The 14523-nt window shown below is 36.8% G+C and overlaps 1 protein-coding gene and 1 pseudogene across 2 annotated transcripts; one reads left to right on the top strand and one right to left on the bottom strand.

Moving 5' to 3' along the window:
* Nucleotides 1–1988: 1988 nt before the first annotated feature.
* On the top strand, nucleotides 1989–3449 carry LOC143543097 (uncharacterized). 2 transcript variants are annotated; one of them, XM_077035501.1, is made up of 2 exons: nucleotides 1989–2881; nucleotides 3153–3449. In XM_077035501.1, exons 1-2 carry the CDS (start codon nucleotides 2027–2029, stop codon nucleotides 3192–3194), a joined length of 897 nt encoding a protein of 298 aa, XP_076891616.1. In that variant the 5' UTR covers nucleotides 1989–2026; the 3' UTR covers nucleotides 3195–3449. The 2 variants fall into 2 exon arrangements, with proteins under 2 accessions (XP_076891616.1, XP_076891615.1); XM_077035500.1 differs by lacking the exon at nucleotides 3153–3449 and having other exon boundaries at nucleotides 1989–2729; nucleotides 2760–3144.
* A 1595-nt stretch (nucleotides 3450–5044) lies between these two features.
* Nucleotides 5045–6546, bottom strand: LOC143543110 (hydroquinone glucosyltransferase pseudogene; annotated as a pseudogene).
* Nucleotides 6547–14523: the final 7977 nt, after the last annotated feature.

The following is a 14523-nucleotide window of genomic DNA, read 5'->3' as shown; positions in this document are numbered from 1 at the left end:
TCAAATAGAGGTGTACAAAACTGTTTTTTTTTTCAAATTTCAAATCAAAACAAGTTTGGGTTTTGCATGGTCAAAATCGATTTAACCCAAACCGTTCGGTTTAGAAACCAGTTTCAGCATAGAACTTTCCAAACTGATCCAAACCCGTTTGGTTTGGTTTAGACTCGGTTTTAGGTAAAAAAAAAACCGGTTTATTGTGAAAAAGTCGAACCGCTATACGAACACAGTAGTTTGGTTCGGGAACCCGTTTGACTTAAACTGGTTTTAGATATGAACCGGTTCCAAATCGGTTTTTGGGTACAACTCTAGTTTCAGGTTCAAAACCTTACTTGGGTTTATAGGTGGGCAAATAAACCGTTTAACCAACCCGACCTGAAACCAAATCGGTTTGAAACCGATTATGTAAAACCAGTTTGGAACCGACTGGAACTGTAAGTTCAGAATCGGTTTGTAATTTTCTTCTCAAAAAATTGTCAAGAAACCGGTTTCAACCCTAACTGAAACCGATCATAAACCAGAAATTTGAGGGCCAAAAACATTGCTTATATTTTTCAAATACTCAAAACCCTATTTTAAAACTTGGAGAACAATTTTTTATTATTATTATTATTAATACGAAATAAATACATAAAAAGGTATAAAACTGGAGAAAGATACAGAGAGACTGAAGATAATAATAACCACAACAATCCATCCAACGAAGCACACACAAACAACAACGCGATTGTTAATTAGCAAATCGTCAGGTATTATATATATATTTATATATATATATACATTACGAATTCATTGATTCTGATTACTTAATTTCCAGATTTTGATTCCGATATATGAATTTTGTGCTTATATGTTTATTGCTGCCGTGTACGTAATTTAGGGTTTAGTAGATGCTCTTGATCGTCTATAATTAATTAATTGATTCCGATTAGTTTCTGTTTAGATTTTATTAATTGTGTGCTTCATTCTGTTCTGTATATGAATTATATATCTTATGTTTATCGGTGATATTTAATCGCCGGTTTTGTAACAATATGTTAGTTATCTTCTGTTCGGCGTTTATTTAATGAATGAATGAACATCATCAACTAGAGTTTCTATTCGTGATCATAAATTATGTTAATTTGTGTTCGTATTAGTTCGTTTTATTTGTTTATATGTTCGTGTTTGTGTTCGGTTAAAGTTAAATGAACATACACGAACACGAACGTAACGTGATATGATCTGATTTATTTGATTTCGATTTGTTTCTGTTGAGATTTTGAATTTTGATTATGTTAGGTTATGTTTTCAATGATATTTGGTCGCTAATGATATGTTAGTAATTATCTGTGTTAGCGTCTCTTGAAGGCCTGTAAATGAAGCTAACTGTTCATCGTTTATTTATTTAATGAACGAATGAATATGAACACATGTTTTGTTCGGTCATTTATGTTGGTGAACGTCCGTTTATGTCCGTTTAAATTTTAATGAATACATAAGTAGTTTTTTTTATATAAATATGAACATAAAAGAGACTCGTTTAAATTGTATATGTATATTTACTTGGTTATTTATTATAGGAAAAAGATCGTGATCGTCTACTAGAGTTTGTATTCGTGATCATCAATTATGCTCATTTGTGTTTGTATATGCTTGTTCAATTATTTCGTTCGCGTTAGTTAGTTTGTTTGTTTGTGTTCGTGAACTGTTTGTGTAGGTTTTAATCCAACGAATATTAACTAACACGAACATGCCCATTTTCTTAATGGACGAACATGAAAAAATTTGTTCGTTTATATGTTTGTGTCCATGTTTGTGTTTGGTTGAAGTTAAATGAATGAACTCGAACATGCCCCTGTTCGTGTTCGCTCGGTTTGTTTACAGCCTACTTGAGTATCTACGATGACGATTGATTTGCTTTTGAACATTTGCTGGTTGTGTGTTATAATTTAAGTCAAATTATGATATAACTTTTGACTAATCATACAATATTCTGATTACAGGTTATAAGGACTTTTAACTTGGCAGACAAGACAAATTCTGGATCATGAAGTATAATAGAGGAAGTATAGTTGAGGTATTTTGCTACAAATCGTGGCGGTGTGCGCGGATAGTTTCTGGCAGAGGGCATAACTACACAGTCTGTTTTGATGTGTATCCCGGTTTTACTGACAGAGATGACGTGGAACGAGTATCTGTAAAATCCATAAGACCTTGTCCCCCACAGTTAGAAAAATCAGAAGGTTGGGTCCCTGGTGACGTGGCGGAAGTGTTTCACAACCTTTCATGGAAGATGGCGGTCGTTTTGAAAGATTTCGGTTTGGACCAGTTTATGGTTAGATTAGTTGGATCGTCACACGAGTTTGAAGTAATTAAGTCAGAGCTGCGTGTGAGGCAGTCGTATCAGAATGGTGAATGGATTGTGACTGGCAAGGTTCCTAGTGATCATAAAGATGTGAACGGCTTTAAAACGCTGAAACGAGCATCACCCTGCGGTTATTCTCAAGATGAAACGGATAAAAAGCGTGCACGGAAAGTGTCGGAAAAAGAGGATGCTGTCGCTAATATGAAGAAACATAAAAACAGAACCTCTGGATCAGGATATGAATCGTCAAGTGGTAGTTGTAGCGTTAATAGCTATAAACCGTATCAAAGCTACGAGGCATCGGATTTTGTAGAAGAACATGAAAGTGATGCAGAGTCTGTTTGTCAATCTGGATATCATGAAGGACGTCAAAGTCAAAGTGGAAGTGCAAGTCAAAGTGAAAGTCAAAGTCAAGAAAGTGAAGAATCAGCCGAGGCGGCGGCGGATGAAATTCATAGATTGGAGTTGCGTGCCTACCGTTCCACCATGGCGGCATTACATGCATCTGGTCCCTTAAACTGGGAGAAAGAATCAATGGTAACGAACCTTCGTATGTCACTGCATATATCAAATGATGAACATTTTATTATGATAAAAAACTTAATATCAGGTTCTAGTAAACACTCTTGTTAGATGACAAGTAGAATCACTGTTAATAGTTTTCACATCAATAATACTTAAAAGAGGTCTGGCTTTCGTGATTTTATTAATAGTTTTAGCCCGTTACTGACCCGACCCATGTAGCATAAGGCAGTATGAATGCGTTAATTTTTCGTGATATTATTAATACAGTTTCAAAATTTTACAGGGCCAAAGTACTGGCTTATACACCTTGCTTCTGCATCAGTAAGTTGATGTTGGGGAAAAGATCTTGAAACATGTTTTCTTCACGGATATATATTCGTTGAAAGATACACGACAGAGGATCTTACATGGTTATGGCCAGGTAAGTTATGCCGGCCAGGTAACTTTTGCTTATTGTTTGGTTTGCAGGTTCATTTTAGAAACTGTTGAGCAGCAAACCGGACGTTCACTTAAGTCCTAGTAACATAACAGAACAAATAATTCGTTACTAACAATCTAGTGTTAGTTTACAAATACGGGTGATCATACGGGTGATCAAGGTTCGGGTTTTTGTTTCCACAGTTTGAAAAATTTTCCAGTCGAACTGAAAACCGAATTTTAATTGGTTTGGTTTTAAACCAAAAAACCTGAATTTTAATATGTTAGAAACGTAGGAAATTCGATAGCCCAGTATGTATAATTTGGGTTACTTTATTTAGCCAAATTGAGTTTTCGGTTCTCAAAAACAGAACCGAAAACCGATGATGTAATTCGGTTCAGTTTTTGGTTTAATTGGGTTGAAACTAAATATTTAACATAGCTATTTATATTTACAAAGATTAAAAACTGCACTAACAGTACCTTGTCCTAAAATACGCCAAAACCAAATAAATGCCAAAACCAAATATCAGAAGATAGGTGGTTAAAAACCCGTCTTATACAATCACTTTTAAAGATATTGGTATAGATGTCTATCCGTTTACTGTAATTCCTTACATGAAATAAGTTTTGTATTTAACATTCCTCTACATCTGCATTATAAGCACTATTTTCAGTACCGGGCCAGTTGGTCGAACAGGAAACCGACTACATAACTTCTCAGATTGAGTCTATTTGATTTGAACCACCTTCATTTGACCCGGTGAATCGCTTCTGGCAGTCGGGCTGGAACACATGTTTTTTATTTTCATTTAGTTTTTTCTTTCAGAGTTTAAATTACTGGTTCATTGCACTAACAGTAAATTTGTTTATGATTTCATCCGGTTTTTAAGCCGACTAGTTGACTGACGTGATTATGAAAATAATGTTAATACACTTTTAGTATATTAAATTAAAACCTGCAGGACAATTAAGAAATCAATACATAATGAAGGATATATATTTTAAATTTTGCTAAATTCTAATCTTTACTGATAACTTTCATACCCTCATCCTAACCGACATACTCCTAAATTTAACGCATCAGCAAATCTCCTTATTCGCTTACCTTTGACTGTTCTATTAACTTGCTTCTTCGTCCGGGAATATTTGGATTTTAATATGTGAGGTAATTGTGATTTTTCAAGGTAATAATAATGTGAATAACGTTATTCTTCTCTAACAACTCGGTGAATTATTGAAAGTAGTATACAACTTTTTGTTTTAGATGACACAACCAAGTGATTATCATGACGTTTGGAAATATTTTAGATGAGCATGATGTTAACTCATTTGATCGTGTAAATACAATATATAAACGTAATACCACCCGACTTATTTATATAGCCGATTTGAAATTGCCATATCATGGATGAGTAACAGGTTTAGAACATAATCTTATTTGACCAAACGTGGCATGACATTTAAAATTTTAGGTTAAAGTCTTTGAAAATGATACAAAACCAACATTTTTACGATTTGACAGGTTTGCATAATTTAAGTGTTTATTTGAGGGTATATGCAATATAATGGAATTGAATGTTTACCTTTTGGATTGATAATGTACATGTATTATTTCCTGTTTAATGTTTACCTCAATTTCAAAATGGTTATCATTAATTATGTCTTAGAACTTAAATCATTTTCTTGTCTTAGAACTTAAATCATTTTCTTACAAGAAAGTGGACACATGATGTTATTTATGACATACAAGAATATTTAATTAATGCTTAAATTATTCTCCTTTTTCAACTTGGAAGCCAATTGATCTAAAGCTTTTGTCGAACACCCATCTTTACTAAGAACATTAGCAGCTGCATCTTTAAGATCCTGAATCCGACTCCTAATCAGTTTTCCTTCTTCCCCTGCTAATAAACCCTTCATGACCCTAGCAATCTCCAAACGACCCACAATGCCATTTTCATCGGCGGCGGGCCTTAACGCCACTTTTATACCCTCGGTTACATATATTGCATTCATCTTTTGCTCTGCATAAAGTGGCCATGCAATCACCGGCACACCATGTACTATAGTTTCAAGAATTGAGTTCCAACCACAATGTGTTAAAAACCCACCGGTTGAACTATGAGTTAGGATCTGGGCTTGCGGGGCCCAAGAAGGAACCACAAACCTGATACCTTTGGTTCTTTCCAAGAACCCTTTTGGTAAAAAACCGAGAGGGTCCTCATGACCATGTGAGTTAAAATAAGTCGCATTTGGTTTATCATTCGGGCTTCTAACCACCCATATGAACCTTTGTTCACTCAATTCCAAACCCATGGCTAACTCATTGAACTGATTAGAAGACAAGGTTCCACCACTCCCAAAACATATGTACAAAACAGAACCACATGGTTGGCCATCTAACCATTTCAAACACTTTGACCCGTCTACGTCACCACTTGAACCCGAACCGGTCTGTATCAACGGTCCAACCGGATAAATCCTCGGCTTGCCCGGCTCATTTTGTAGCAAAGCTTTCAAAGCTCCACCCTCTAACTCATTAAAGCTATTTACAGTTATACCTTCAGCCATCTTATACCTTTTTGCACTATGAAGCACCCATTTATATGCATCATTCTTTCTATCTTGAAGTGAGTCAAGCAGGTCTTGCCCACGAATCGGTATGCAACCCGTTATCTGAAGTAGTTTGGGCAAGTCTCGATTCTCACATGTAATCATTTGATCAAGTTTTGGTAGATGAAGAAACAAAGACAATGCCATGGCAGTTGATGGAAAGAACACATAAGGCGAAACTCCAAACGCTATAGCAACATCAAATGCATCCGTGCCTAAAAGATCAATAAACAAAGCCACCATGTTTGTTTGCGCAACTAATAACTTGAACGCTTCATGAAGCGAGTCAAGAGACCGTGTGACCATGAGGCTGATTCGGGTTTCCATTAGCACATCTTGTGGTAAGTCATCGAAACAGACCGGAGGAAGAACGACGTAGTTTAATCCACCTGGGAGGGAATCGAGAAAATCTTGTTGAGATTGATAGAGGCCCGTCGTTTGGAATGATGAAAGTTGAAGAGATGTTATGGTGGTTCTTTAAACGCTTGGCGAATTCAACCAGAGGGATTAGATGTCCCATTCCGGGACTTGGTACAATGGCTATATGTGGGGTTCTTTCCATTGTAAAGAGAGAAAGATATATGTGTAGAGAGAGATGTGGGGAGATGAATGAAATTAGATGGTGATATATATATAGACATTTTAGGTTGGGGTTGTTTGTGTTCTGCAACACCCCAACCCAGAACGGGCTGACGTGTCACTATTACAGATATCAAATCAACGTCACAATCCAAGATACAACAAAAATCAATACAACCTATGTCATATTATTAAACCAAAATGAATTAACTTTTAAAGCTTGAACTTCATTATTCTCTCTCATCACTAATTTCCCCGAGTCCCGGATTACCTGAAAACAAAATACGAAAAACAAAACAAGAAAATACGGTTGAGCCAAAAATTGCCTAGTAACGGAAAGAACAATAGTATAGGTAAAGACAGACGTAAGAAAATAAATATACGGACTTCAATTCAAACTCGAAAACCAAACTTTTTACCGAAACATATACTTAATAAAATTCGGAGGTATGATCCGACACTTGGCTAGAATATAATCAAATGCATACGGAAACATATCAGAACTATAACAGAAACACCCAGAGCCAGAAACATATGACATATAACCTGTAACATATAACGTGTGACGTGTAACATATAACATGTGACGTGTAACTGAACTAGGATCGATCCATACGCCCCTAAACGGCCAAAGTACTACCAGAGTACTAGTTAGAGACGCCGTGAACTTTTAAAACACACTGTCACGAAAAATGTTGCTCGTGTAACACAGTACTAAAACTGAAAGGCAATATGACTGCCGAACATATAACATATAAATAAAAATTCATATTATTAAGTATTAACCATAGGAACATGCAATAATGAACTAGTGACCAAAACGGGTAGTTAAACAAAACTATATAAAAGTTGACAACGTATAAAATGCCCAAGGACTAAACGGATCGTATCGATAGAGACATCTTGGTGTTACTAAAAATATGAAATACTGAAAGTCCGTACTACAAAGTAACGAATTAGAATCAACACTATGAGTAATTGAAAACAGAAAACGGTACTACGAAGTAACGGAATATAATTTATACTAAGAGTAACAAAAACAGAAACCGTACCTTAACAAATCAAACGCAAACAAAGTCGGGTAGTTCTCAATTCGTGTTAGCACCTACATTAAAATTATCTTTCAATTAACTTACAAAAGTTCAATTAGTTGGTTAACTGTTTTTCCGGCGACACGGACTTTTAAAATCTTTAATTAGTTATGACATATTATCAGGCATCACTACTATTATTATTTTCATACTATTAACTATTTTACAAAAGTTTTTCATAATTAATACTATGATGTAACAAAATAAATATTATGTTCAATATATAAACAGTTGGTCCTTTGAAATAAAAGTAAGTTGATTGATGTGTATAAAGCCTTTATAATTTGGAGTTCACTAAAAGACTACAACTTCACATATTCTCAACTTAGATTCTAAATTCAGTTACAGATCGCCACGATTACATACCCAACTTAAAAAACAATTCATATTATTATTATTATTATTATTATTATTTACCACCAACCACTATAAGACTATATTATATATTATATCAATATGCATGACACATTATTAACGAGCAGAACTACAAATATGTGACTATTTTCTTTGTTAATGAAAATATATTAGATTTATTATGCATGTTAGTCGCCGAAACAAAAATCACGTAAATCAGGAAGGGTTGAAGTCTTAACCTCAATCGGCTAGCAAAACGGATCGGAGGACTGAGGCAGCGGCGACTTGACTCAAGAACGCGTGTAGGCTGGTGACGGTTTGTCCGCACCCGGAACCGTTAGCGGCAGCGGTGATGTCAGAAGATGGCGCGACAACAGATTACCACAAAAACGAGGTGAGGCTACAACGGCGATGTGCAGGGTGGTGGTTTCGTGAACAGAGAGGTAGATAGTGTTGGGTGCAGATTTTTATCCTCGGAATTAAGCTTAACTTAAGAATGTTGACTGAAACGGTTATTCTGAGGAAGGTACGTTGACTAATTCAATTGTTCTATATTATCTAACTATTTTGCAGATAAGATCACGTGTTAAATATGCTTATAAGAACGTGGATTGCAACGGAATGCTATTTGAAATTCTTCAACTAACAACGTGGGCAGTAACGGCTTGGTTGAAGAAGTAGTCTAGGGTTTCCGGATATTTCGGGATAACAGTTGTAATTTTCTTATTATGAATAGAGCTGATAATATCAATAAGAAACACACACTTTCACGATCTAGCCTACTAGCAATCACTGTAACACTTAGCTCTCGATATTATATCAATTCCAACCTTTGTATCACCTGTTTTTTATATTAATAAACTTGACGGTGATAGTTTTCACCGTCCGGGGGTTTTTTGTGCCGGAGATTATAATAATCACACGTAATTCGACCAAAAGTTAGGCTCATAATCTTTAACCGAAGGTATTCGACTAAAGATTAAGTTGTAAACTCTTGACCGAAACGAAGACTATTATATTCAAGGGTTTTTTTCCTCGTAATCATATCCTCGTGTTCAATCTTTTCACCACTTTAGCACCTAGCCTCACGCACTAATTTGATCAAAAGTTAGTTTGTTAATTTTTGACCGAAACAATTTGGCGCCCACCGTGGGGCAAACGGTGCTTTGATCATTATTCTCAAACGAAACCCTACTCTTGATATCCACAATATGTCTTCACAACCCAAGATTATTTCATCTTCTGCTGCAGCCTCAGAATCCTCAGCTAGGCCGCCCATGCCTCCTCCTGCTGGTGGTATCCCGAAGAAGCCAGATAACGTCCAAAAGAAGACTGCTACTCATGTATTCTCGGGATCAAAACCATCTTCCCAAGATCCCATCATGGTGTCCAACAACGACCTTCTGTCTCTGTACAGAAGGCTGCAGGAACAGATGGATCGCCAGAACAAGACTAACCAGATGCTCGTGAGGGAACTAGAAGATTTCAAGAAAGCCAAGAAGCCGGCGGAAGAATTCACACCACTAATCTCAAGATCTCTGGATTTCACTCCTCCAGGATCCTCAGGATTTGTGTATCCAGAGCCAACCACGCGTACAGCTCTGGACCCCCATCTTTCCAGCATTTGGGGTCTGCGGGATTGCACTTATCTGGATCTCAAGGATACCCGTATGCGTCATCTGCTGGGCCTTTTCAACATGCAGGATCTTCAGTATTGTCACAGCCGGGAGGACCCTCTGGATTGTCCCAACAGTCTGGATCCTCAGGATTGTACCAACAGTCTGGATCCTCAGGATTGTTCCAACAGTCTGGATCCACAGGATTGTTCCATCAGGCTGGTCCTTATCAGCAGACGGTATCTTCAGGATTAGCTCAAGCTCAGCAGCCCTCAGGATCCTCTGACGTGCACCAGGGAGACTTTATCCCAATGTAGGCTAACACTCCAACTGCTCCGTTTGGAAATACTATGTTTGGGAATACGAGCTACATCGCCCAGAACGCTCCTCAAAATGTTAATCAGTTAGACGAAGCGAGAAGCAGGGCTTTGAGGTTTATCAGGCTAGAAGATGACAAGAAAAATTCTAAGCTCGATATCCCGAAGTATGACTAGACGAACAGGAAATCCGAATCCCCAGGAAAATCATATCGAGCAAAGCCTTACTACAAGCCTGATAACCCCAGGATTAATTGTCACACCCGGTCCATAGGCAGAAACAACCGGTGTGCGACTCATGAAAGGTTTTTCGAGAGCGCGGTTAAGCAACAACTATATGATAAAATACATGAGGATTTCATTCATAATATAAGTTTTACAAAAATATCCATAAAAAAAGTTTACATATAACATATTGAGATTTCACAGTTATGTCCTTCCGAAGGGAGATATAACCGTGAAAACTCCAAAATATAAAATCCTCATACATGAAATTTCCATAGTTAAACATAAAACCGTAGTGAGACACCGTGACCTCTCCACGTAGCTAAATACCTGAAAGACACGTAAAATAATTTAATCAGTATAAACTGAGTGAGTTCACAAGTTTTGTGACTCGATAAAATGCTTTATAATATAATTCTCATAACGTCATGAATGCAGTATCCATGACTTGCAGTGTAACGTGAATACATGAGTTCGTAACCATTCCTTGACTATATATATACACCATAAAGCCCCACATAACATCCCACGAGTCCACGAGGGAATAAATAAATCGGAAAACTAAGCACCCGTCTTATAAAGTGGCGCGACCACTTACGAGTGGGTTGGTCAGACCAGTAGTACTACCCGTAGAGTTCCTCGGCTATAGTTGCCTATAGTTTATGGTTACAATATATACCGGGGACTTTATGTACCATGAGCGCGCCAAATATCTCATGTACACGCACATTGTAAATCAAGATATACACCATGATAAAACATATTTAAACACGTATCCCTCGCCCCGAAAACAGTTTAAAACATAGTGAAAATAGTGAAAATAGGGGCTGTGAGACTCACCTTAAATGAGGAATAATGTTCCGTTATACTTGGCGAGTTTCCTGTATTATATCGTATACGTATGCACTTCAGTACATAATATATAACTATTAATACTTAGCCCGATACATACTTATGAGGTGACGGTATATATGTATACTTTTTATACATTAGCGATACGGACGTTAGACAACGTCTTATACTTGTTATGTATATCCGTTATATCCTCTTTATATATATATCCTCCGACCATTAGGGAATGCTCGATACAAATTATTCGTCGGTAATCATGACGTTCGTGACATGCTTTAGCCTAATAGGTTTTGGTGCTCTCATCGTTAGTCCCCAGGTAGGTAACGGGCCCATCTATGATATATTCGTTTACCAGCCTAGACAGGACGTCCCGACTACCGGCACCTCCACCCTTCCAGTTACTCGCAATGTCCATCACAAAAACCCGTATTTTATATTTGTTGCACATATATAGGAATATATGTGTATGACTTGTATACTTATTTTGTTATGTATATATTATAAGTATTATTAATATTCTTTTTAAATCTTATAATTATATTACATGCTTTTACCATTATCCTTGACCCATACAATATTGTATATTTACATTTACTTATATATATCTTACACGTATTCCCCGTGTATTCATAGGATTATACGAGTGTATTTATATATATATCTCTTTGTTTTAAAGCCATTATATCCATGTATCCTCCGTGCAAAGGATTGCACTTTTATATATATTTTAGTATCCGATTTCCCGTAGTCGTTTCTCTTATTATTTTTGTTACTTTTATTATTATTATTATTATTACTATTATTATTACTATTATTATTTTTACTTTTATGATAGTAAAAATATTTATTCTCATACTACACCCGATACGGTTTTTAATACGTTAGTTATATACCCTTTTTAAAGTTTAACATAACCAAGATTCCGTCTTTACATTTATATTATCTTGTTTATTTATAAGTGGGTTTTATTACTCAAGATCTTAACTAAGTGTTCTATTAACCTTAACCTTCCTTAAACACCCTTTTAACACTTGTAATTTTTACCCAACATGATTTACTCCTCATTATATGTCATTTTAACACACTTCAAGTTTATGTTCATGATTCATCACCTCATTATGTATATGTATCTTAGGCTTAGTCCATGTTTTTCTACTAAACATTACATGGCATTAGTACCTTGGGAATGTCGGTTTTTGAGGCGTTCTTGAGCGGGTTTAAGGCGAGATCCAAGTTCCTTGACGTTAATCACGATGTTGAGGGTCTACATTATGTTTAAATAACATGAAATAGGTGAACTAGGGTCAAGTAAAATGATGAAACCGTGGCTGGACAGAATCTGTGTTTTTCCAGCCACCATAAACTGTTACAACTCGAGTTTTCGGCTTACCTAATGCTGAAATGAAGCCGGAAATGGATGTTCAAAATGTGGCTCGTGATCCTTGCGAGTTTCCTTGGATTCCTAAACAAGAATCACCCAAAAATACCAAGTGGTTTGTGAGATATGAACAAAAGAAGAGAGGGGGTACTGCTGGAAAATGCAGTTTCCAGTAGTGACCTTCGAAGGTTCAAAGCTTCTTACCGAGTTTTCCGGGCAGAGATCCGTTCAAGGCTTTCTACCACGGTTTAAGGATTTCATCTAGCTTTCCAACGATATATAGGGTTCAAGTTGTTAATAGTAGAATTATAGAGAAAACAGGTTGCAAAGAGGCGGCTGTGGTGGTGCACTGCTGCTGCCTTCGGCCGAGAGAGGAAGGGGTTGTTTTTGGAGTTAAGTTTCTTGAGTTTGGGTGGTGATTTTTGATCAAGAAAGCTAGAGTATATATAGAGTGGAGGATGGAAACATAATCCCTTAAATTGGGGAATCACAATCCCATGAATTAAGGGTGGCAAATCACTCATTCAAGTGCAATAGTAGTCAAGGCATGGTGTAAATTGTTGTTTATTTGGGAGGGGAATGGGAGGCCGGCTCTTGGAAGGCTTTTTGGAGACTTTTTGGTGGCTTGCAAATTTCCAAGGTCATGATAATGTTGGTGATGATGATAGTTAGATGGATGATGCTATGGATGATGATGAATATGTTAATACATGGATGTATGTAATGGTGTTTTGTCTTGTGTTATAACCGAATGGGAAAAGTTGGGGTTCGGCTTTGGGCTGCAAAGGGAGGGTATTATGGTCATTTAATAAATATATTGGTTGTCCAAATGTAGTGCTAAGTTCAATCTTGGTTCGGGTCTTAAATGGATAGTCGTTAGGACGAGTAGTTTATCGAATGAACGAGTTATGGGAATTATATTGGACTTGGGTATTATGAGCTTCTCTTAATTTATTTGGTCACCTATAAAGTATTATAGATGGTATGGAACCCGGTATTTATTTCGGTTCCCGGTATGATGTATATTTAAATTTAGCCCGGAGTTATATTCGGTTAAATAGTGCTCCATATTGTAATCTTTCATGGATTGTTTAAATTATTATCTTCATATTATTCCGACTAGTATACCTTTAAACACTTCATAGTTTCATATCTTGATCGTCTCACTGTATAATGTGTCATTAATTTGGCCGGTTCGGCGACTATATTCCATTATTTAAACGTTTTTGACGTTTCGGTCCTAATTAGGGAATTAGGACATTATTGGGCAAAGTCTTACCATTACCCATTATATTGGATCATAGGTATATATTTAGCTTGATATGTTTGTCACCTCTGACTATTACTGGGCTGTCTTTATCATATAGCCGTTCTCATCGGCTCTTTATACGATCCTATAGGCATAACGACTGTTCTCGTTCACATTTCAAGTATACTATGGTTTATACCTCATATAAATTATATAAATAATACGTAATTTAAATCAAATATATACATTAGAGTGTGAAAAAATTACCGGGTGTCACATTCTCCCCCTGTTGGAAGAATTTCGTCCCGAAATTTGTTGTTAGTTATCCGTTATAGTTGGGTCCGGGAAAAGGTGTGGGTACTTCTTTCGAATTTGATCTTCTCTTTCCCAGGTAAACTCGGGTCCTCTTTTAGATTTCCACTGTACCTTCACTAACTTAATCCGACTTCTTCGTAGTTTTTGTTCTTTCCAGTCGGTAACGGCTATCGGTTCTTCAACAAAATGTAATTGTTCGTCAATATGTACTTCGTCTAGGGGTACGATTAAAGATTCATCGGATAGACACTTTTTAAGGTTCGACACATGGAATGTGTCATGTACCCCGTTAAGTTCTTCAGGTAGCTTCAACTTATAGGCCACGGGACCTATCCTTTCCAGGATCTCAAATGGTCCGGTATATCTTGGGCTGAGCTTGCCCCGCTTTCCAAACCTCGGAACTCCTTTCCATGGCGAGACCTTTAAAAGAACTTTATCTCCCACTTGGAATTCCAAAGGCTTGCGTCTCACATCCGCATAACTTTTCTGTCGATCGCGGGCCGTTTTCAGTTGTTCTTTTATTTGAAATATTTTGTCAGTAGTTTCGTGAATTAGTTCGGGACCCGTCATTTGTCTATCGCCTATTTCCGCCCAGCATAAGGGCGACCTACACTTACGACCATACAAAGCTTCGAACGGTGCAGC

This window comes from Bidens hawaiensis, unplaced genomic scaffold (assembly GCF_021521415.1).
Source record: "Bidens hawaiensis isolate Kalapana, Puna unplaced genomic scaffold, B.hawaiensis_p1.1 tig00013027_1, whole genome shotgun sequence".
Lineage (NCBI taxonomy): Eukaryota > Viridiplantae > Streptophyta > Magnoliopsida > Asterales > Asteraceae > Bidens > Bidens hawaiensis.
The sequence above is the reverse complement of the archived record's forward strand: the minus strand, read 5'-3'. Positions and strand labels throughout refer to the sequence as shown.